This window comes from Artibeus jamaicensis, unplaced genomic scaffold (assembly GCF_021234435.1).
Source record: "Artibeus jamaicensis isolate MK-2021 breed Jamaican fruit bat unplaced genomic scaffold, CSHL_Jam_final scaffold_474, whole genome shotgun sequence".
In the NCBI taxonomy this organism is placed as follows: Eukaryota; Metazoa; Chordata; class Mammalia; order Chiroptera; family Phyllostomidae; genus Artibeus; species Artibeus jamaicensis.
In genome coordinates this window covers 37,203,552-37,228,842 of record NW_026522046.1, presented here as the reverse complement: position 1 = coordinate 37,228,842, position 25,291 = coordinate 37,203,552, and the positions used below count along the sequence as shown (strand labels likewise).

Sequence of the window (25,291 nt, the reverse complement as noted above, 5' to 3'; positions counted from 1 at the left end):
AAACAAGTCTTCTGCTTGTTGAACTCTTTTTGGTTAACGGGGAGCAACCCACCTGTTCATTGCAAAGAATGCGAAGTCCTGATAAAGCAGCCTGTCCTGTGCCTTGCGTGTGCTGCTTGGCAGATCCCGGCTTGCTCTTCAGCAATGCCATTTAACCCATCGTTGTGTCCTGTGACAGAGTCTGTTAGCTAGCTGACTGCCTTGGTGTCCCCCTGGCAGGAGGTGTGGGTACCCTCAGTGGTCTGTCACCCCTTTCACCACCTAGGCTCCAAGTTCCTTGAGGGCAAGGACTGGATTTTACCTGGTAACAGGCAGAAGAGTGAGTGCCCAGCTTCTAGAGCGTTTTCAATCAATCTTAGTTGCGTGAGTAGTTGCAATCAGATTTCATTAAAGACAAAACGGGATATGTGGTGAGTATCACATTATTTTGTGTGGATAGACACAACACTGAGTTTTATTGCTGTGAAATTTCATTTGGTTGATTTGTGGTGTCTTCATTTTATTGGGAAGTGACAGTGCCTTCTTGGAGAGGATGAGTTTGTTTTTCTGTTTAATGAATATTCCTACTGGGAATGTTGTAAGCTGAATGAACTAAAAGACTTCCTTTTTGTCTCAATGAAATACAGGCAAGTATTGAGTTTTTAATAAACAATGAAATATTATTGTACTAACTAGTGAACTCTTGGGTTGAGTTTCTTAAAGGTGGTTAATATGTTTTCCAGATAGTATAAAAGTCCTATAATTATATCAAATGAATATAGAGGGAGTCATGGAGGTTCAGTGTACTACAGATATTTATATCTACCCACAAATGTTACAACAGTGTAAGTCTTCCTCTCACCTTTTTATTAAGATAAATTTATTTTGACTCTGTTGTTATATTTTGGAGCTTAAAATGGGATACTTTTCTCAGCCTCAGAGGGATTCCTAATGATCACCGTAGTCTCTTCTCTTTATTGTATTTTATGACTTTATTGAGGCATAATTTTCATATGAAATTCACTTATTTTAAGTGTATAAGCGTATCACTCAGTGGCTTTAATAAATTTACCAGTTGTGCAGCCATCACCATAATCCGGTCTTGGAACATCTTCATCACCTTTAGTCAGATCCCTCGCATGTATTCATAGTTAATCCTTGTTCTCACCACCAGCCCGAAGCAGCAACTGTCTATTTTATGTCTCTACAGATTTGCCTTTTCTAGACATTTAGCATAAGCAGGATTATGCGTGGTCTTTTGGTGTTTGGCTTCTTTTACTTAACAGAGTGTTTTTGAGATTCTGCATTTCTTTAACTCATAGCTTCTAGCAACTGACACGGTTCTGTGATGAACACTCAGAGTCAGCTTAAAACATAAGCGTTGCGTATTCTTTTAAAAAAGGAAGGGACAGTCCGAGATGGACTGTTTATCATTCCCAGTTGATGGCCGCATTAGTGCTTATGTGAGTAGATACACGTGTAAGTAAATGTCCCTTTGAGCCACTGTCTTTAAATACCCATGAATCCTTTCCCAAGGTCTTTTTCACATGCCCGGTAGAACTGTCTGTGGCAGAGCTGGCCAAATGGACTTCTCAGCTTCCATTTTCCTAGTAGGAAAAGCAAATTTTCAGGGCTTTTCTTTTGGAAACCTAAAAGGCATGTGACTACAGATTACAACAGCTAGTAATCTGCAGTAGAATTGAAGTTCTTGTGATCTCCATCCAGATAAGAGATAGTACTTACATAATAATTTAACATCCACTGCTTTGTCACCAGCTTTTGGAGCCCCTGTTTGGTTTAAGCCATTGGCCAGGCTCTGGGGATCAGAAGGTGAGGAGGACACATTGGATAGCTGGCCCTCGTAGATGTTAAAATCTAGTAGAAGATATAAGTCAAAGAAAGACAAGGGCATCTGCATTGTATGAAGTATGGACCCAGGACCTACTTCAAAGCATAAGCGATGGATGGGAGAAGGGGCTATGGAGGACATGGCATTTGAAGTAGAATCGGAAAGGCAGATGGCGTGTCTCCCAGTGGGTTTTGTACTTTAGTGTCGGTAGGAATGGCAGCGCCAAAATGGTGCCATCAGAAGGTAGATGGCAAGTATAGCCATTAATTGAGGGGGTGATCAGTTCGGGGCCTACTGTGTTTCTGGGAGAAACAGCGAAGAGATTTTGATTTGATGTTACTGCTGGGGGTGGGAGGTGAACAGAAATCGGCATAGCCCATCCAGTGCAGAGTACACCACACAGACTTAAGTCCATATTCCGGACCAAGGTAGAATTCTCTCGTGATGATGGTCTTGTTATGTTTGCTTCAGTTTTTCTTTAAATGAAGCACTATTAGTTATTAAGATGGAAATTGAGGGACATATGTTTCTAGTAGAGAGACAAAGGCAATGAAAAGAGAACTTATTTATTGTAAAAAAAATATCCAGGGTAGAGGTACAAAAAGAAACTAGCCTTAAAAGATGAGTTAATAATGTTGGTGGCAAGAAGCGGGTAAAAGCAACCTTCTAAGAGCGTATGACTTGCAATTGAGAGGCACCAGTTGGGAAGAGCAGGAATGGGGGAGCCTTCGGTGGGAATTCATCCACCCGCAGCTGAGTCCCCTGAGACGGACAAAGCCTGTAACCGGGGCATGTCTTTCTCGGAAAGGAGGCCTCAGAGGAGAACCGTCTGGCGGTGCACCGTGTCCGTGTCAGAGAGTGTTCCGTAGTCTCAGCTAAGCCCAGGGAAGGACAAGTTTTGCGTGGTAACACTGCTGAGGCCACAAAGCCCCGTTTTCCTTCCTTCGCTGGCATGGAAGGGGAGTTACGGGGCTTCCCTGACAAAGAGCAAGGCCAGTAGCTCACTTTATAAAACTCTAATTACACGTGGCCTGCTCCGGTGCCTAAAATAAAATCAGAACTGGCTCATAATCTAGTTTTCAGCGTTAATGTTTCAATGCCTGAGAGAAAATGTGATTTACACCCATAGTTAATAAGAAAATTGTTTCTTCATTACCAACATATTGCTACTAATCTGAGCCCTTAACGTGCCTCATTTAAAAAAAAAAACCTCAATACTTTTGTAACCAGTTAAAATTTGAAAGCAATGGGCAGAGGGAAGGGAAATATAAGATACTTTGGCAGGGTCATAAATTTCCCGCCATTTTGTATTAGAATCAGTGACATTAAACTGGAAGGTGTGGGTTCTAACCGTGTTAACTGATTCCAGAAGAGAAAGGCATTACTTGAACGTGAGCTCCCTGCAGTATCCCCTGGCTTCAGGGTTCATTGTCGTTGGTTGTTAAAAAAATAACTGGGATATTGATCTAATGGAACAAGCCAGTATCAATTTGAATAAAACAATCGTGTATTTAGACACTTGCACCTAATTTTTGTGTGTTTTGAGAACGGATTACATTCATATACCTAAAACACAGGGTGATTTCTGACTCAACCATGAGCTCTAAACTCTGGTTAAACATGTGTATTGTAATGAATGACATAATCCTTGATTTAATCTAGCCTGTTGGGTCCATGCAGCCCAACTCCGCTTTTTCCCTTATGTTTTTTTATTCAGCAAATATCCGTATGCCCTCTCGGATGGCTGGGCACTTTTTACTGGGTCGTGGCACATTGGGCTGGCACTCTCGTGCTTTCAGAATCACCACTCCCCCCTCCCTTTAAGGAGATGGTTCTATCTTTTAATCCCTGCAACTCTGCTGTGTGTCGGAAACATTACTTCCCCGTTTAAAGCCAAGGCAACTAAGGCCAAGAGACATTTTTTTTAATGGCACATGGTGTCCAAGCTGGTAAGTGGTGAGGATTTAGACCCAGATGAGCCAGGCGTTTCTGTCAGACCAATGTCAAAACTTCACCTTTTTATTTATAAATACTCGCTATTCAGTTTAATCTGCGTTCCCTTATACAAGTGCATCCCTTTGCAGTGGGCACATACTCATGTTCCTGTTATTTCACAGGGAGCATAATGACCAGGGGTGGCAAACTGTGGCCTTGGGCCGCGTGTGCTTTAACACAGCCGACCCCACTGGTTTCCATGTGACCTGTTTCCATGCTACAGGGGCGAGTGGAATAGACACGATACACTAAGCTAGAAAGGTTAACTATCTGGACCTTTATGGAAAAAAAAACCCTCTGATTCTGATCATTAGAAAAATATTATGAAGTTCTTTATATTTCAGATACTACCATACCAAGCTAACTTTGTTAAGGTGGTTTTATTATGGTTAGAGGCAGACTACTGTGGAATTTGAGAGAGGACTTTTAATAATTGCTTGGCCTTGGGCCAGTGTCGTAACCTTGGTAAGTCCCCTTCACGTGTGTGGTGTAGATGCTGGTGTGATATTGCACGTTTGTTGTGAGAATCTCTGTGGATGATCCGTGTTAGTTACTCACCGTAGGCCTGGCACATGGTGTTTCCGTTTGTTTTATAAGAACAGGCTGCCCAGAGTCAAATCCTAGCTCTACAACCTACTGACTGTAAAAATATATCAATTATGCAACCTTTAGGCCTCATTGCACCCCTCTGTAAAATGGGGTTTAATGTTACCTCATTTTAGTCATTTTGTGAGGTTTGAGTGAAATGGTCCACGGGAAACACTTAGCACACTTACAGGTAAGTAGTAAGTACTCAGTGAGCAAGGTGCAGGGGTTGTCGTGGTTACAAGCATCATTCTGATCCTCCAAAGAAGTGATGTTCGCCAGGAGTTGGAAATGCCAACAGTAAGCCAACAGATTGTCCTTTTAATTATAAAAGGCATAAAGGTGACCTCCATTTTATTAGTATAAGAGCTGATATTTATAGACCTATGTTAAGAATAAAAAAACAGTTTAAAATTGGTCTGTGAATTAAAATTTTGTGAATATGTATTGCATATTAAAGTAGCTACAGTTAAATTTCATGTCCTTCTGAAAAGTAAACCAAGAATGTATGAAATGCCACCGCATTTCCAGGTAGTGTTTCATTTCTTACAGGTATTCAAACCTCTTGAGAAAGTTCATTTATTAAACAGACAGACACTGGTGTAGGTGGCCCTTTAAGCATCTCATATGATGACGGCACTCAGAAGTTTGATATAAATGTCTGTTGCCTTGGGCTAGGTGACTGAACTCCACAGAATTAAATTACTGCTCTCCTGCCTCTAGCAAACATGAATCTGGGAGAAGTACCATGTGATTTACTGCTGTTCCTCCCGCCAGCATCTTCCGGCCCTCCTGGGTATTGCCGTGCTGCTGGGGGCACAGGATAATGAAGTAGGTGACTCACTCAGGTGGCTTCTAGCCCCGGCTGCACACTCACTCCCAGGGAGAAACAAGTCTGCCCGACCTGTCTGGGAAGGAAGTTTGGCAGCAAGGTGGATGGAGAGTGCTCAGCCTAGAGACAGAAGTTCCAACTAAGGCATTTCCGAGTAGGTAGCATTTTGATGATTTTTAACAGAGAACAGGGACTTGCCAGTTATAGGGGCACTAAGTAGAACGACTCCTAGTAATCATAAATCAGCAGCTGGCATTGATCTCAAGGGTAGAGGAAACAAAACTTAGCCTGATTCTCGCATTTCTGATGTTACCTGTCTGTAATGGGTATGATGCTTATAAGGTACCCTGTTGACCAATAGTATGTGGCTAGGAGTGCTTACTTTCCACCCTCTGTTACTGCATTGTGTCAGGGCGCTTTAGTGTTAGAATAATGGAAATGACTAGCTAAAGGCATCTTAATACAATAACATCTACATTTATTAAAAATAAAAAGAAACATTTTCAGTCCAATTCAATTAAAAGCCAGAAACTGCATTAAGAAAAAAAAAAACTAGTCGCTTGTCTTCCCGCAGAAAAAAAATACAAATGCCTCAGACACAAGAATTGTGTGTATCTGCACAGTGCGGAGTTAGCAGTGAAGAAAGAAATCAAATAGAATGAAAGAAATCCAGCCAATGAGAGAACAGTTCACTGGAACATGCATGTCATTTTCAGAGACACGTCTTATTACTAATCCGTGTCTGACCGGCGAATAGAGGCTCCGATTCCTTGGTCAGAGTGGCAGAGTTGTGAATCTTCATGGAAATCTTTAGTTTTCTTACGGAAAAGTATGTTCTGGAGTTCTTCATCACCAAGAACATAAATAAGTTTAAGAAAAAGAGATAACCCGACTCTCACAGTTACAACCTATTTCTGTTCACCTCAAACCATGTTGCCCTCCTGAAAATTTCTATTTGGCTTCCATGTCTGACCTTTTGTGATTATGTTAGAAAAATGTGAGAAGTCAAGGAAAGGCGAAACTGTGACCGAATGTCACAGAGAAATGCGGTTGAAGAAAACTTACCAGCCTTCAAGACAGCAGCCAGATTTTATAAATTAAGAGACTCTGAAAGTGGCTAAAGGAGTTTGAAATAGAAGAATTGTTGAAGGTGCACTGTGTTTAGTTCACAATGGCAAGATCGTTCAGCTGCAGTTCTCTGTTTCATTTCCTTAGATGCATACACGAGCTTGGGGAATACAGTTGTCGAGACAGACAATGGAAGTGATAAGGAACATGGGTGGGAATTTCATATTGTTGTCACGTGAACGTGCCTAACGTTTCGTGACAGAAGCAAAGACAGACCTGTTGGCCAACCCTCACGGTTTTATCTGTTCTGGAATTTAATATCATGTGTTCCCCAGGATTTCTGAGGTGTCATGATGGCTACACTGTGGCCTGTTTCATGAATGCGCAAAATTCTTCAAATGCAACGTGGCCCTTCTGCTGTTTTTCCCACGTGGTGTCAGGGCTTCCCTCCTTCAGCATGATTCATGTTGCGCCGGACAAGTCTCTGAAATGGGCACTGTCTTGTTCATTGCAGGCTGTTGAGCAGGATCCTTGGCCTCTACCCACTGGCTGCCGGTAGCATCCCCCGTTGTGACAACCAAAAATGTCTCTCGCCATTGCTGGCTGTTCCCTGGGAGGGGACAAGAGCAGATCTCTCTGGTCGCAAACCACTGGGCCGTGACATTGAGATCTACGTTGCTGTCTGCCTTTAAATATATGAGCAGAGAGGACACAATGCTGTCACCCATCTTCAGTGTCAGCTGTGACACTTATCAGTGCTTTGTGCCTTGTAGGTAGCCAGTGAACACTTTTTAAATTTGAGAATAAGTAAAATAAATAAAACATAGGCTGAGAACAAAGTTGGTAAGCCCTCAAATAGTCAGATTAAAACTGTTTGATAAGATGTGATATAGTCTTATAGCTTATAGAGACAAATCAGCTTACAATGTTGATTTGTTAAATACTGCACATGCATATTTGCTGTGTAGGGAATGAGAGGCAGAGAAAACTGCCTTTCCAGTTTTGTTTGTTATTCTTCTCCAAGAAATGCGTTTTCCCCAGTACACTGTCATAAAATAGCAAACGGTAGTTAGCATCCATGTAGTGACCAGAGACGGTGCTCTTCTTGGCTGGAAGCTGTGCATCGTTTCTACTGGGTACCACTACAGGAGGCTGGTTCACATGGCAAGGTGGACACTCTCAGCATCCTCCAGAAAAGGACATGGAAGAACAGGACCATTCTTCCTACCCTGACTGTCATGTCCAGAAGCACGCTGTTTTTGCAGCAACAGAAAGGCCATGTAACTCTTCCTTTACAGAGAGGTGGTATAAAAAAGGCAAATTCCAAGCCCAGTGATCTTTCCTCAATGGTCAACTTTCTTTGCTATTTTTCCCAATAAAAATTGAAGCTTTAATATCTATAATGGTCTGGCATGTTACAAGAACAATATTACATAAATTCAGATTTCTGAGAAGTCTGAGTTTTCATAGACTTAAATATGAGTAAGAAAATTAAGGTACTATTGGTATTGGATTTGAGGCAGAAGTATTAAAGCTGTTTTAGTGTGGCTTAAAGACAGATATTCAAGGCAAAGTTAAGTTTCTGGGGGAGTGTATGTGTGTGTAGATATACATATACACATACATATATATTTGAATCTTACAATTCTACCAATATATGTTATATTCCCTCACTTTTCCAAATTTATGTGCACTTTTTTTAAGAAGCCAAAACCTATACAACCCTTTACTAATCTTTTCCCTCTGGTCTTTTTAAAGAGTAATTGAAACCCTGTATGTCTACTTTTGACATGTCAACTGCATGTGAAAGCTGTGGTTGATCACGGTGCTTCTCAAACATGAATGTCTGTGCACATCCCCTGAGGCACTTGCTGAACACAGACCCTGAGCCCCGTCGGTCTGGAGCGGGTCTGGAGTCCCAAGCGACACTGGCCCTGCTGGTTCATGGACCACTCCTCCAGAAGTGGTCCTTAGTAACTTTTCACGCCCCCCCATCCTGGGCAAGTTTTGGAGGCTGTGGCAGAAAGTAAGAAACCAAGAGGGAACACCTTCCTTTTCCATGGTGTTGTTCTTGATCTATTATCAAATGTCACCAAGTATGAAAGAACCCTGATATGTCTACTCACCAAGCAATTTCGTAAAGATTCAACTGCCAAGACCAAGCCAGTTAGAAAACTCGTAGAATTTCCCTACGTACATGATTGTTACTAGCGTGCCTTGTGCCTCGTTTCCTCTCATTGGTGTGGTACAGCTGATTCCTGCTCACCTGTGAAAGCTGATTATTAAAATATTGAAGACTTTTGTGAGCCACAACCACTGATACCAATGGTGGGAGTATTGACACCATGGAAATTGGCCAACAATGTAAATCAGGGTGTTTTCTTTTTCTGGAGACAACCAGTTTCCGAGCACACCCAGCCCTTGGAGTCAGTAAGGAAAGTTACTTTCTCTTACTTCCAACAAAGGGCATGACCTCCTGTCTTATTCTAAGTTGAGTAATTCTTGTAATACTGTGTTGGGCTTCCGACTAGCCACACAGCTTAGATAAAAACAAGTGTATTCCCACAACAAACAGGAAACAAAAGGGTCAGGAAGTCATGGTAGGGATTTTTGGCAATGTTCGCCAACACCAGAGGACTGATTAGTCTAAATACTTTCCACGTACATGTCCTCAGGTGGCATTTTATAAATAACCTCTCAACAGGGAAGGATGGAGAATCGGGTCAGGTATAATTGGAGTGACAGATGTACTGGATAGCCTGAGAGAATCAACAGAACACAGTAAAAAGCAAGTCAGCTGCACATACCTTCCAGAGACTTCCATGACGAATTGGCACCCGTCAGTGGCACTGAGTCTGCAATGTCATTACTAGCACAGCTGTTCCCATCATTTGTTTATGTATTTCAGCCCATGTTTGAGACTTACGTGAGATGTGCCATAGACTTCAGTTGAAGCTTGCTGGCTTGATTTTACATGCCTCTTTTTAGTAAAATATGATTGATTAGTAAGTAATAAATATCTGACAATTTATTGCCCTGGTCATGTATAGAGGAATTTTCTGTTGGATGTGTTTTTTAATGACTACTTTATCATATTTGCAAACACATTATAAGTTCTCTTTTCTATTAAAAGTACATGTATCTACTATTGTGAAGAAGAAAAATTCTCAAAAAATAACGTTTTTTAGTATGTTAACTTTTTAAATTTCTCATTCATAAGACTCAAACCCAAATTTGACTACTTATTCTTCAACAGAACATAAGAGCTGTAAGATCAGTTCTAATAACTTAAGCTCATGAAGTTTCCACCCTATAGCACTGTTCGAATTGTAGCAATAACTTAATCAAGCTAAAAACTAAAGTCGAAATAAATGATATTGAGGGCCTTTATTTTCATTTTAATGGGTATAATAAGTAGCTAGATATATAAACATCTATTTGATATATTTAGATAAACATATTTAGATTTCAATACTCATCATTTTTATTTTATTTTATTACTGACACCAAACAGCTGACTTATTAAAGATCAAACTATGTTTGTCTTCTTTCATTTGTCCTTTCTACTTTAAAATTGCAAAATATATCATTTTAAATCAAGGAACACAGATATGTTTGTACTATGTATGAGATTTAATGATGTATACTTACAGCATTTGGAGAAACTATACTTCATAATTTTTTTATTTTTTTACAATATCAGAATATATAATTCCTAGCGGTCTGTAAAAAACTCTAGTTTGATTAGTTAGTTGGATTATTCAAATGGTTGCTTTATCAAAATTTATACATTTAAGTTTTTTGCATGCATTTCATGTAATACAAGCTTTTATTTTACATACATTCCTATAGTCTGAGAATAATTAAGATTCAGTTGTCAAAAATGAAATAATAATAAGCTTTACATTATTCTAAAATTATTCTTCAGTTATTGTTTTACTTAAAGCTAATTATTTGCTAGTCTGTTGACTTTCCTGTTTCAAATGACTTTATTATGATCATATATTTGAGCATGAGGATTTTCTCCATTTTTACCACGTTCACAGCTGTCTTCCTGGTGAATTTTTTTAATGTAAAATTAGCATTCTAATTTTGGTTGTCCACAAAAAAAAGTGCTCCAATTCGAAATCCATTCAGAGTTCATTTTTGTGCTTAAACATTATTTTTTGGACAGTGAATTGCATAATCGTTTTATGTAACGTAGGGAGCTCTAGCTCTGCTCTGTGTTGTGTTTGTATAATAATGATTTTTACGAAGTGGATCGTAGTTTTAAACAGCACAAATCTCAGCAAGGACCTACCTTACGAAGATCTAAAAATGCATAGGGACCTTATTTCAGCACATACACGCTCCTCCTGCTTTGTGTGCCCTAGCGTTTCAGTTCATTAAATGGTCTTTTGTCTTGAAGGGTGAATGGAGCTGTGAGAAAGAAGAGACAAGCCTTCCCTGCCAGCAGAATTTACACAGATTACTGTTAGGATCATATTTGGGCCCTTAAAAGTTTAAGAGTTAAATATGAGTAAACAAAGATTATTGTTGCTTAGGTGTCCATGTAAGTCTGGGGCTCTTTTTCCAGCTAACTTTAAACATGCTTTCTGAGAAATATCCCTGCTTCTGTTATTCTGGGCAATTTTTTTTTCTTCTTTATTATACACAACATTTACTCTGAATAGAAATAAAAGTGAATTGGAATTCAAAAACAAATTTAGCAAATAATCTCAAACCGTGAGTTTTCATTTGTTATTTTAGGTTTTCAGAAGAGGATGAAGAGATTAAAAGGTCTAACTTGACCTGCTGTGCATTTAGTGGGTGATGTTATAAATCATTTTCCACTGAGTGGTTACAGTAATCAAAATGAGACACATTTTTTCACTGAATTTTTTAGTGATTTTTGTAGATTAGGAAGAAATTTTTCTATTCAAAAAAATAACATAAATGTAAGCACTTAACTCTCTTGAAATTTTTTTTCCTGGATTTTTTTTCATGCAGCTTATAGATTGTATATTTCAGGACTTGATGCTTTAAAACTCTTCTACTTGGTTAAAATGATTGGATAGATTTCCTGGTATTTTCCCATTGCTTGAAGGTAATTTAAATGGAAGTTTCTTAAACTGAGATTGATAGCCCTTTATGCTAAAATGACAAGAGATTCAGGCAAGAGACAAGATTAGAATTCTAATGCAAATTGAACTACTAACTTTCCTATTACATGTCTTTTAATGTGAGGGTTTTTTTTCCATTTGCGGGAAGATGCTTGTAGATTCGTCTGCAGTGAAAGAATTGGTACCAAGACACCCTGGCTAGTCTCCCCAGAATCTCCCATCTGCAGTGCGGTATCACAACTAGGAAGTTGGCAGTGACCACGCACACTTCTTCAGCCCGGGTGTGCGCTGCTTCTCCTCCCTTCAGAGAGGCATTGGCCTTCTCTACTTATCAAGACCTTGCGTAAAAGTACTAGCATAACACTGCCCCAGTGCTGACCCCACGTTCATCCCTCCACCTCTCCCAGACCAAGCAAAGCTTCTTTTTTTTTTTTAACTGCGTGGATAATTTTTCTGAAATGTTGAAGAGTTAGAGAAGAGGTCCGAGAGATCAGACACTTGTGTGCCCTACAGTGGAGCAGACATAGAAACATGAGTGAGAGATGGAAAGTGATTCATTTTACTCAGAATCCACCCTGAAATCAGCTGAACTGTCCTGGGAAGTTTATGTTCTAGTCACAGCCAGAAGGAAAGTGATGGGAAACCACCAGATTAATGGTTGATTGGTGGTGTCGATAATTGGAGGGAAAAAAGGAGATACCCATTCTTGCCAGGCTGGTCTCACTCTGGTACAGGGCACCTGGATTCACTGCTCCGTGTCAGCAGATCAGAACCAGCGGGACAGTCCGATCCCTTTGAGAGGTTCCAAAGGGACAGGGACACATTTTTACCCCTGTTCTTCCAGGCTCACATATGTCTACTCCTCAGTACATTATGTATTTGACATTAGATTGTCATACACCTATACCAGCTCTGACCTCACACCATGGCATTGATCACTATTGCCCACAATGCCCACACACACCAAAGTCAGGAAACTGTTTGGGGCCATTTCAGGTCAGGAGTTTAGCAGCCACAAGTGTGGCTGTCACAAATGCCAATGAAACATTCCATAAATGAAGACTGTCACTCTTAGCTTTTTTTTTTAATTGGTGAATTAAGACTCTGGAGATTCCAGCAAGACATGTGTGCCTGTCATGTAGTTCTTTGTATTTACATAGTTGGCATATAAATGGAATTAAGAGTTCTGGATGCTTTTCATTGTTGATTGGAGCTCTACAAATTAATTAGCTCTAACAAAGGGTTTCATAGCCATTTAGAAAAAGACAGAAGAAAAATAAAATGAATATAATATAAAATGAATGTGCCATTATGTTTCACACTTGGTATAGGAAAACAATATATCGTAATGTCGTTTGACTTCTGGATCACCTTCAAAATATGTGTAATTATTTTATGCTTCAAGTCAAGGTATTCATTTATTAAAGAAAACCAGATATTTGCGAGAGTTTAAAGTTGTTTGTGTGTCTCCTAACCAGACACAAATGACCTTTAAGTAATTTTGAAGTTATTTTTTTTAAGTTTATGTTTTCATAGTGAAGAAATGTTTTGATGTGCAGGTACTGTGAGACATTTAATATTAACCTAAAAACAGCTAAAATGTTTGTTCACCTCTAGCTGGAATCCTCTTATTGCTACTGAGAGCTAAACTCATTAAACCAGGTATGAATGCATTGCTTTGTTTCAGCGGTAATTCGAAGGTCCTGCTAGGTCATTAAATTCCTCACTGAAGGTTTGGCAGATGCTGCCTTATAAACCCAGCGCAAGTCGCCACTGGGAGAACTGATGCGTTACAAAAGTAAACGTGTACGTGAACCGTGAGCCAGTACCTTTTCATGCTAAATGTGGTTCCCCACATCTCCTCTGATTAGAGGTGTGCTCTGAACAAGCCGAGACGGGGCCATGCCGAGCAATGATCTCCCGCTGGTACTTTGATGTGACCGAAGGGAAGTGCGCCCCGTTCTTTTACGGCGGATGTGGCGGCAACAGAAACAACTTTGACACAGAGGAGTACTGCATGGCCGTGTGTGGCAGCGTCAGTAAGTGGACCTTCCTCAAGCCTGGCCACCTTTCGTCTTTCTCGCCACTGACTCTGCTCCCTGTAACAGACTGGTTTTCCTGGTTCTTGGGGACGGGTCTGTGCTACCACTAACCCCGTTTCTGTCAGCCGCTCTAACTGCCAGCATCTCCTCCAGTATGTTCCCCCATGAGCTCACATCCCCGTCTCTCTCCACTAAAGCATGGCCCTGGGCGTGTTCTTTGGTGTGGTGCATACGTCTTGCAATTTCTGGGACTATTGAGTGTTTCTCTTTAAGCCATTCTGGAGTTGCTGTTTTGTCTTCTCAGCTGTACTGCAAATGTATACATATGTGTTTATCCATGTACATGTGTGTTTGGGTCTGTGCATGTGCACTACTTGTGCAAATAATGTTACCACTGGAAGCCAGGCTGGTGATGCTTCGGTTGCATTGGTAAGACATATTTGCTATGATGAGTACTTTGGATGGGTTTTGTGACATGGGATTTTTATTGCAGTGGCAAGGGACTGGGACATGCGCTGCAAATCCTGGGGTGGGGGAGGTCTCCCTAGGGCCCCAGAACTCACACGTGGACATTTGCAAAGTGTTCATGTCTCCTCTTGGAAGTAGAAGAAAACTCTTGCCTTAGCATTAGAAACCTTCAATAAAATAAGGTTTAGAGAGTTGGAAAAAAAAAGTTGAAACTTTCCATGACTGGGGGATAAATAAATAAAGTCATAATGACTTACATGCAAGTTGAAACTTCTTCCACAGAGGTAGTTCTCAGAAAGTAAAGCACCAGACATACAGGACTTTTGTTCCTAATAGCCTTCAGGTTAAATTCCCAGTTTCATTTTATTTACTTTGTGTTCATGAGTCAGAAGTTTTAACTACTCGAGAAATGCTTACTCACCTTGATAAATGAAAGATTAAATTCAATAATTGTTTATTGTTTTGTTGGAGAGACTCCTATCTTTTCTCCTTGGTCTTTGGAAGGGTGAGTCCCCATTTCCTGCCCGGGACTTTCAGGGATTATATGAACAGTTTTCCGGTGTGATCATAGGATTAGGCTACACAAAAACAGGACCTGCACCATTCAGACCTTCCATTGTGAAGCCCGGCATCCAAGTGGAATCAGATGGAAAGTTCCTGTGGGTCTCTGGAGTAGGAGATGACTCCACTTCTGCCCTGTGGGAGAACAGGTGTAGGAATGGGTAAACCTGGGCAGCTTTTCCTGGCATCTTTTCCTCTGATTGGATGACTGTGCCTCCTAGCTCAAAAAAACTCCTTTCTTAAGTTTCAAACAAAGAAGTTAATAAGGTCAGGTAACATGGAGCACAATGGGGGTTCTCTAGCCTGGACCCTCTTGAACAAAGGGCCTTTGTTAAAGGGATTCTGACTGGTGTAGCTGCTGGGGGAGATTTTCTGGCATTTTCCCTGAGGTGAATTTTTTACTTGGTGTGAAAATATGGGTGCATGTTACATATGAAAGGGGTTTTTTTTTAATTATTAGCAGTGATGAATTTGCCTCAAAAGTTGGAAACACCCCCAAAAACACTTTTTAAATAAACCTGTAACAGCCCCTACACACACCCTCTGCATTTGGTCAGTTTGGTTTAAGCCAGGCTGGGAGCCAGCATTGGGTCCAAGGTCAGGTGCAGTGTCTGGAGGTGCCCTGGGTGGCACACTTTTTTGCTGAGATTTGTAAGAGGTACCTGCTCTCAACAGAGATGTAATGGATAAGGCAGGCAGTACTTGGATTTAGTGGAAGTGGGTTACGGAATAATTTATCAAGATAGCAAACGTGAGAGGCTACAAGTCACTTAGGAAGGTGGACAGATAAGTGAAGAGTAAAGGCTCAACGAAGAGCCAGAGCCGAAAGGCTACCCTGTGAGCAGATGAAACAGTAGAGTTTCCGTGGAGAATGGACGCATGGTGATGATGCTGGGGGCTGAGGAGGGAGAATGGGGGAGCAAGAGATCCTTCCACAGGCTACTTGGGTGTCCTATCAGAGACACCCAAGTACCAGCATTCTAAGATGTGATTGTGGAAATGTATCCTATGTTTACATGATGACTTCAGTTGCATGCTGGGGCCCAAACTCAGCACATTTGCTTAGCTTTTGTTTGGAACCCCATGATTTTGTGTTTGTTTTCCCTTCGGTTAGTGGAATTGTGTGAGTGAGTTTCAGCCCTCATTCCCATGTCTTTATTTTTGTTTTTAGTTATGTTCTTTTATTTTCTCCATAGTGTCCCAAAGTTTACTCAAGACTACCCTGGAGCCTCTGCCCCAAGATGCTGTTAAACGTATGTTGTACATCCCTTGGGGGCCATGGGGAGGGGAGAAGTACATTCATTGCATGGCTGGATTTTAAGTCCAGCATCCTCACCTTCTGTGCATGATTCTGTGTTTCTTGAACACCTACCTGTCTTCAGTAAGATGTCTATTTCCATTTCCTTGCTCATAATTATGTCTGATTTCGCCAGACATCCTCAGATGTCTGGCTAAGGGCCTTGAGTAAGCTGCTTCTATTTCCAATCAGTTTCCTTTTTAGTTAGCATGGTTCTATAAACTATGGTATATACAACATTACTATTATGTTTTATTTGGCATCGCTGTTTTATTTCCTACAACTCACAGACGCCACAGTGTAACAAGAGGCTGTGCTTATGAGTGACGTGTTTCCCAGGGAAAAAACGTTAAATGTGCGTGCGTTGTACTAACTGAGGACACTAAAGCACATGCCCTGGCTTCCATTGTGTCTTGTGAGACAGCTGTTACACTTCAGGAAGTGAAAGGACACTTCAGAACGCAGAACCATCTCTGCCACCTGTCCCTGAGTGCACACTAGGTGGTACAGGATCATTAGGATGTAGAGAAAGAGCTTCCTCTAAAGAAGTATTATGTCAGCCTGCCGTACAACGTCTGTATTTTATAATGATTTCAGTTGGCGTATCAGTCTCCCTTGGTTTAAAAAGGTGGTGCCAGACTCACAACTAACCATTTTGTAATTTGGCTTACATCCAGAAAGGGGTTCATCCAGTGTTAGGTTAGGGAAGGTGTGTACTGTTCATGCTTTTGACTTCTGGAAGAGGCACCGACTTTCGGTTGTAGCTTAGATGTCATGAAAATTTGCATTTTTGTTTTGTTTTTTATTGTGGTAACATTGGTTAATGCAGTTATTTCAGGTGCACAGTTCTATAACACATCATCTGTGTGTGGGATTGTGTGGTCACCGAGTCAGGCCTCATTCCATCAGCAGTTAAGCCCCCTTCACCCTCTTCTACCTCCCAGACCCCTTTTCTCTCTGGTAATCACCAGAAAATTAGCATTTTCCTGCGTTATTCCAAAATAAATCTAGTCTCAAAATTGATGAGACCAATTATCCTTTTTTAAGAAAAAAGATCAATTATAGTTGGAGAGTTATGTAATTTACAAAAGATGCTATCATAGAAAAGTTTTTTAATGGCCTCCATAAGATTCAAATGCATTCAAATTATGTAGAACTTTTGAAGGATGTGTTTTACCGTCACAACAAACGTATTTCCTATGATTGTAAAATAGCGTTCTTTCTAAGAACATGGGAAGTATTGGGAGTGAGTAGACATAGAAGAATCAGGGAAAACTACAGAAATTACACTGTCAGATTGATAATACGTCCATCTGTGTGGCGTGTTGGGTTTCACTAGGCATTTTCATGGGCCATTTATTTTTTTCTCAGGACTACTCTGTGGGCATTTACCTCGTTCCCTTTGTGCACATGAGAAATGGAGGCTTTAAGAGTTTAGTGACTTTCCTTCCCCAGCCATCGAAAATGGCAGGGCCAGGTTTGAAACCTAAATGCCATTCCAGCTGTGCTCCATATTCCAAATGGACAAATAGTTGGTTCTGACATTGTTTTCTAGATTAGAAAAATTGTGTTCACGGTTCAGGCGCACATTTCAGGAATATAGAAGGTAGTAGATTTTAGATGAAATATATTAAAAACATCTTTTGTAAATGCTATGAATAGAGCACGCTTCGATGAATTAAATATCTTTTTCATCCTTTTACAAAACAATGTATTTTTACTGTAAGTTCCATTTTATATTGTTTTAGCCTATAAAAATAATTGTGTATTCCCCTTGTCATTCATTAATGGAAATGAACATTGTCACTTGATAACTTTATTTTCTTCAAGTGCTTGCATCCTCAACTCCTCCAAAAAGACACTGAAAATTTTTTGTAATATCCTCTTTCCCAGTAATTTTCTCCCTCTGTAGTGTGTTTGGGATCCTGACACTTTTCTCAGAGGGTGAGTGTGATTTCGGCAGTTATGTTTTCTTATCTACCCACAGAGACTCTTCAGTCACAGCAAGTGAAGGGTTCTGCAGTGTTAGTACAAACAGACTGGAGAAAGCGTATAATTTTTAGTTATTTATAGCCTGGGCAGCTATACTACCTTATTTATAGCAAAGCTGCACATTTGAATTGAAAAAGTCATGGTCGTCTGGAGGTCAAATGCAGACGGCAGACTGGAGTTGGAGAAAGTGAGCCAGGACTTCAAAGGGGAACAGGCCCCTTTGATTCGGCAGCTTGGGCTTGCACTGGGCTCCCTGGCCAACCTGGGGCTCCCTGGCCAACCTGACGGGAGGAGATTTCTTTTCACCAAGGTGGTCGGTTTTCCGGGTTTCTCAGTCTGAGTGACTTCCGATTGCATAAAAAATGTGGACTGAGATAGAAAATGCTTTTCAGTTAAACTGGTATAAAATTGCACATATTAGAGAAAATGTGTGATGGTCTGCATTTTAAGTACAATAATTTTCCTGTCAAGACTTAATATTATAATTAGATATTGGTAGATTTTTAGTCTTTGTCATAATAAAAATTTTGAACATTGCAATTTTAAGGGACACTTAATGGGGGGGTTGTATCATAGATAGTAATTAAGCTATTGATAGAAAGGATAGAGATGTGATACTAAGAGCTTTCATTTTACGAGTAAACTTAGGGATTTGAATCCTTTTGAAAATCCCCTTCCCATTTGGGGTAAAGAATCTTGTGAGACCTGAATTGTTTCTGACGGCACTTTTGTGTCTGCCCATTTGGGTTTAAAATAGTGCACAAGTTTGACGTGCAGCCTGCCCAGTGTGGTCTTTGTGAACAGTGACATTATTACACACATATTTAATTGATTAGTGTGTTTCAGATGAGAGCATGATCTGTGCGTGTGTGTGTGTGTGTGTGTGTGTGGTATTCTCCCCATCAGATTGCATCTCAAATGGCAAACAAATGGACTTTTATGGCATTTAATCTCATAAAGAATACCGTGCCCATTTTCAGCCAGCCAACTACGCCAAGGGGTCTGACCAAAGAGAATGACAAATGACCCATCCTGCTCCTCTTTTTGGGGTCAGTTGTGGTATAAACCACACCTGCAGCAAGGCCTCAGCTTCTACATTATTGACATTTGGGGTTGGACAACTCACTGTTGTGGGTGCGTGGAGGATGTGGCGCAGCATCCCTGGCCTCTCCCCACTGCGCGCCAGTAACACCACCCCAGCTGTGATCACTGAAAATACCTCCAGACTTTGCCAAATGTGCTCTTGTTGGGGTAGACAAAATCACCCCCTTTTGATCTCGGCAAATAGTGTGCCCACGTCTGATTCAGAAATACAACCAGGCTGGTGAAAACATGTACTCTTTCCATACACTTGAAGGCATGTTGAAGTGTTAGAATGTCAGAAGCATCCAATTCTCCACCAATGTTTCTGAAATTGAATTTGCAAGGCCGCTATTGTAACCCTCGATATTTGCAAGTTAAGGTAAAAGTTGCTCTTCTGACTTTTTGTTAGAGGTCTCATTCTTTTCCTACTCTAACATAAGAACTGTTAGGGAAGCAGGGAATAAATCAGCAAGCCCCTGGGGTAGAAGTGCATGTTCGCCATACACCACCCATCCTCTCTCTCTGAGCCTTCCTGGTTTCACAGAATCCCAGCATCTGCTGGAGAACCACTGTTTGTAGAGCTACCACATGGTCCTGCTTACACAGGTTACTTGGCTTCCAGGATGTAGCTTGGGATTGTGTTTAAGGCCATAGGTTCTTTGTAAAGTGTAGATCCGGCCTCATGCAGGATTGGGAAAGCGATAAAAATTGATGTCTACTCACATCCAAATGGCCCACATAGAATACACTAGTCATCTTCTAGAGAATGTATAAAATCAGGCCAAAGCACCGTCCCAGGTTCTAAGGTTGTTGCCTGGGATGCAGACAATCTGCAAACTCTGGATAACTCACCGTGTGGCCTTGGAATGCAATGTGCCACCCTGGCCCAGAGTTGTCCTGTCGTCACATCAGGGCCATGTAGTCTTGGGCCGGACTCGAACCATTATTCTTAATCCCACTGTGTTTGTTCTTCCGGTTGTGAAACAGCAACTCTTAGTTTCCGTTAACCACATTCCCGAACACAAAGAGAACTGTGATATTTTTACAGAACGGCTCAGCATTATTTAAAACAACTAAAAGCATTAAAAGATGTGGTGATCCATTAAATTATATGTCACATCAGTGCCAACGAAACCTAGTAGATCATCAGGTGTGAGATGCTGCATCTTTGGCTTCCAGAAGTGGTCCGGACGAGAAGGTCTGAGCTGCCACGGTGAGAAACCCCACCACGGAAAATTGTTGATTTGCTCTGCAAACCAGCATTTAAAAAGAAAAAAACAAAGCTTATTTACTCAGAACAAAAAAGCTTATTATATATGTGCTCTATTCTTTAGCTATTTCCAAAGAAAAGTAAGCAGTTTAAGGAAGGGTCAGCAAAAGGTTTCTTTAAAAGACCAGGTAGTCAATACTTTAGGTTTTTGTAGACCACATGGTCTCTGTTACAAGTATTCAACTCGGTCGTTGTACCTTGGGAGTAGCCACAGCCAACAGACAAGTGAATAGATACAGCTGTGTCTGGTAGAACATGGTTTACAAAGGCAGACCAGCAGGCCAACCTCCGGTTTGATAAAACTGTTACTTTTCAGCCCAGGATGAGCTGGTGATGCGCTAGGTATTTTAAAGGACACCAGCAGAGTAAACCAAATAGCCTGCTTTCAGTAACTGACAGTTTCATTGACGAGATGAGACCCAAGTATGAGATGGAATTAAATAACAATGTAAAATAAAATATACAAGCATAGGGAAAGCTTGCTGTGGAAGGCTGGAATAAAACGAAATTGGTTTTATCCTGAAGACCTCCATAGAGGTTAACAGTTCCCCTGGCTTTAACTGCTACAGCTTCTAAGAAAGTGGACAACCTTGAAGATTTTGACTTTTTGAACCCATCGGTTGAGTGTTGAGCAGCTGTGCCAGGCCATCCTTTTATGATCCATCATTAACAAAGTTGGAAATGGCTGCTAGCAGATTGAGGAAAAAAACAATAACCAAAGATTAAGAAGGTCTGGATGCCAGTCATTATCACTGTTGCTTCACACACATATTTTGGATTCAGACTTCGAAAGATGCTCTTCAGTCGTGGTGCCTTGTGTTAAATGGGATGTAGATATTAATAAAAATAACACCAGCATTCATTCTCACCACACTCATTTCATATATTTGACAAAAATGTCAGTGTGTGTCCATAAGACATAAAAAAGAAATGTAGGCTGGCTGGGGTAGAGTAAACACAGTGTAGATTACATTTTTATTGCGTGTGTCCACATGATGCATTGAGAGTCTGCCCGCCACGATCACACGGGCTGCAGAAGAATGATTTGAGTGCATGCCGGGGAACATGCCTTTGTTCTTTTTGTTTGTAGAGAGTGTCTAACCCCATTTAAGGATCACGGATTATTTTCACATTACAAACGGCTCCCCCAACTCAGATGTGGTGGTAGTGATAGATGCTGGGGTTTCAGCTGTGTTAGGGATTTTCGCTGTTTTAGAATTAGAGAAACGGAGCCCTTGTTTTTAGAAAAGACAGGTTGGAGTGGCAGTCCACAAAGCTCTGCCAGGTTTTGAGATTAAATTCTCACATAAAATTGTTCTTTACAGGTTTACAGTTCACCTATATATAAATTATCCCCCTTGCCACCTCTCATATAAGTCACAGCCATTTCAGGTGACAATATTGCTAGCTCGATGTGAAATCGCATTTTCAGTGATAAGGCAAGGACTTACATAGGTCTTAATTTACTTTCATTTTCTATTGTCATTGCTATAGAGGTAATACATTGCCTTTCTGCTGGCAAAAGGAGACTAATCAAATTTTCTTGTTAGAATCTAATGTTAGTTTATTGACTAGATGCCATTTATGGGCTTCTGTTAAGGGAAACATTTGCCTGGTGACTTGATGTTGCTGGTTGCGGTGGTTACTGTTTGAAGGCGGGATTATTCTCTTTTTTGCATCTCGAGCCCATTATGACTATAAATTTATGCATGGCCCTAAAAATTGAGGAAGCCAACAAATATCAAAGTAATTGGGACAATTTTTCCTGATGTGTCTGTTTTGGGACTCCATGTTCTTGCTGTCTTTTGTGTGAATAGGAGATGGAACACCATGTGGTGATTGTAAAATCAGACCTAAAAATGGGTATTTGGTGTGTGGACACTCAAATCTGATGTTGTGCCTGATACAGGGGCCCTGCAAACGGGCGGGAGAGTGACTTCTGCCGCATTCCGCAGATGACACCAGTTTCCACCTCGTTTTGAAGTAACCTTGTCGTTATAAAGGGGAAACATAGGAACGGAAATGTTTTGCTGGCATCGAGTCTCCAATAATGGCGGCGTATTGTGTGACAGGAACATTGGGGACAGTACCAAGATTCATTAATAAACTGAAAGCAAATCTGCTCCTCTTCACCCTTCACCCCCCCCAAAAAAATCGAGCCGAGGCAGGTGCTACGAGGAGATGACAACGTGAAGCGGAAATGTAGCGACAAGCCTCGGTGCATCATTTCTAAAACTGAAATGAGCCCTCACACATGAGAAAACTGTATCTCCCTTAGTGTTTGGTTACCTGTGGTTTAGGTAACACCGTTTTGTGGTACCTGGGTGAATCTGATCCTTCTCACCTATGTTGGGGGGTGTGGTGGGGTCGGGAGGAGACATGAAGTGAGAACCCCTCACCCCCTCCCTGCTACTTTTCCAAGCCACCCTCCCCTTTGTGTTTTACTCCTTAAAGATCTCCTTCTGACCCCTTAGCAGGCAGATCCTTTGAAGCACATTTTTGCTCTTTGTTAAAACAACCCAGGCTGGCCCTGCCTCTCTCGCTGCTCTCTTCCTTGCTCCTTCCACTCAGGCCACACTGACCTTGACCATCTTGGAATTTTCTAGCCACACTCACCTCTTAGGGCCTTGGTGCAAGTGTCTCCATCTGCCTGGCCTGTTCTCGCAGCAGGTGACTGGCAAGTGGCGTTGTTCCTAAACGTCACTGCAGTGAGACCCAGCCTGGCCACTTTCTTTCTCCTCCACCCCCTGCCCCCAGCCCTCCCGCAACACCACTCTATTTCTCTTTTTCTCCACAATACAGATCACATAGTAACCATGTGCATTACTATTTTTTGAGATGGTTGTTTCTTTCACTAAAACATAATTCCACAAAGACAAGGGTCTTTGTTTGCTCATGAGTTTCTCCCCCACGCCTCACGTAGACTAGAAGCTGTAATTTCACTTGGGGGAATAAAGGAATGAGCAATCTCTCTGAAGGCAGCCTAGTCCACATGTGGGCTACTGGCTTGGCTTCTCAGATACCTCTGACCTCCCAGGGTTGCAAACAGAAAATGGGATGCCGTTTATATCGAAAGCACTTCTCATCCAGAATTGTACCGAGCTTTTGGAAACAGAATGTTCATCTCGAGGCAGTGATGTGCTGTGAGTTGGAACTGGTTTTCTGTTGTATTTTCTCATGTGGTATTAGGGGCAGACGCCCATGCTGTGTGCAAAATGGTATAGCTCCCACTGCATGCTACCAGGCTGTTAGTCTTACCAGACTAAGAAAATTGATAGGAATTTCATCTGAAAGTTAAAAACACATGTAGATGATAAGAGTGCTGCTTAGGATTTGGTAGCTAGCAGTCAAAATCTAGAACTAAAAATGCTTAACCCTGAGTTTTAGGTCTTGTTTTCTTTGGAAAGTGACTATACTCAGCAAGCTTGCTTGCAGAGTAAATGAGCGTGTCCAAACAGGGACGGAGGGCTAACAGATTCTTCAGTCTGAAGATCTGTGGGATCTTTCCCTTTGACCCTAGTTTCTAATCCTGCTTCTGGTGAACACAGGCTGGAGGTGGTTTTCCAGATGGCATACAAAGCAGGAACAGCCCGGAAAACGGGCCAACAGATACCATAACAAAGTATATTTTGGGCCAATTTGTGTTGTTCATTAACCAAAACACCCTTTCCAATGCCCCAGACGTGTCAATGGGTTAGCCCGTTCTGCTCTAACTACTAACTTTATAGCCTTTTCATGGTCTTCGGAATCCTGAATTCAGATTTAGTTCTGCATATCTGGGGATGTCAGTATGTTAGGTGAATAGTATTTCCCCTCTGCAGTATATGTAACAGGGTAATTTTTCTTCTCCCCACATGTTAAAGGAGAACATGTGTGGAATGACTAGCACAGTGGGTCCTCATGAATGGCGGCTTTATGATTTGACCACCTGGGAAGTCTGGGCCCACATCACAGTATCCAGGGCACCTCAGAAGTGTTTGAACAGTACAAACTGCCTCGTGGAAGTTTTAAAAACAACACAAAAATGAACCCTCCTAAAGCCAATTTGTTTTCACTTTCTAAGTGGTTCAGGTGACCCAAGTGACTGTGAGGCCCAGCTCCTCGTTCCTTTGTGTCCTGGAACATGCTCTGATCTTCCTTGAGCCTGTCCTTTCCCAAAGGAGCTGCCTTGGAAGGGTCAAGGCATAGAGCACAGGTTTTCTTGTCCCCGCCACCATCCTTGTTATGATGTCTCTGGTCTAGTGCAGACTTCATCACACAGTGGCAGCCAGGCCTCGTACGAGTGTTTTTTCAGATGTAGGAATATTAGAGAAATAGAAGATGAGTTGTCTGCACAAACTCCTCCTTAAAATGTTCTCCCGTCCTCCTCACCAGCTGCAGGGTAGTGATAATGAAATGCTAAATTCATATGAAAATATCAAGATGTGTCACCCTTTTCTCCTTGACGGGATAGGGATCTGGTTTGCTGGATCATAGGAACACAAGAACACTTCGCTCATACTGATTGAGACGCATTGTTAGTATGAGTGGTTAAATGTTTGAACAAAGGACGGAAAGAGAGACAGCTCCCCTTGAAGTTCTCAACTGGAGGAGCAGAGGTCACTAACAAGGATTTTACTCTACGAAGAAAAATAGCTTGACTCAATGGAATAAATATGTTATGCAGTCTTTGTATTTATTTCTATGTGCTGACAAAAGGTTTAATACTTGAAATATTCTTAATCTTGTTAAACGTACTTCACCCACTCATGTCTTTATTATTTTTTTCTTAATATTGTAAAACTGCATTTCAGCTTAGGCTAATGAGACTCAGGTGTTAGTGTTTTCCTCCTTTCCATAACAATAGACAATATTTGCAAATCATAAGCGTTGGAGAGCCTTTCTACTTACATAGTAACTTTTATAATTCCACTCCTCCAAAGAGGGCGCCATGATAAGATGAACACAATTAAAGCCCCTGGCTATCCTGATCAGGGAATATAGCCCGGAACGTTTTTATTTATTCAAAATGTAAAATTCGATTTGCCTAATTTTGTCATTCTGCCGGATTATTCTATGCCAAAAAGAACTTGAACTTGTTCTCACTTGAGCCGTACCAGCGATGATGATTAAAACCATGGGAAATAAATTTTAAAATGCTAAACACTATTTCCATTATAAGTTGGGAA

General features: G+C 41.2%; 1 protein-coding gene across 6 annotated transcripts in view; it reads left to right on the top strand.

Moving 5' to 3' along the window:
• The window catches only part of APP (amyloid beta precursor protein), a 236,498-nt gene that overhangs the window by 128,623 nt on the left and 82,584 nt on the right, over window positions 1-25,291 (top strand). For 2 of the 6 annotated variants that reach the window (XM_037155233.2, XM_053657541.1), the window contains exons 7-8: window positions 13,282-13,449; window positions 15,678-15,734. The exons of 2 other annotated variants lie outside the window; for them this stretch is intronic. In XM_037155233.2, coding sequence (XP_037011128.2) covers window positions 13,282-13,449; window positions 15,678-15,734 — 225 coding nt within the window. The remainder of the gene's footprint in view (window positions 1-13,281; window positions 13,450-15,677; window positions 15,735-25,291) is intronic. 2 more of the 6 variants (XM_053657543.1, XM_053657542.1) reach the window with 1 other exon arrangement.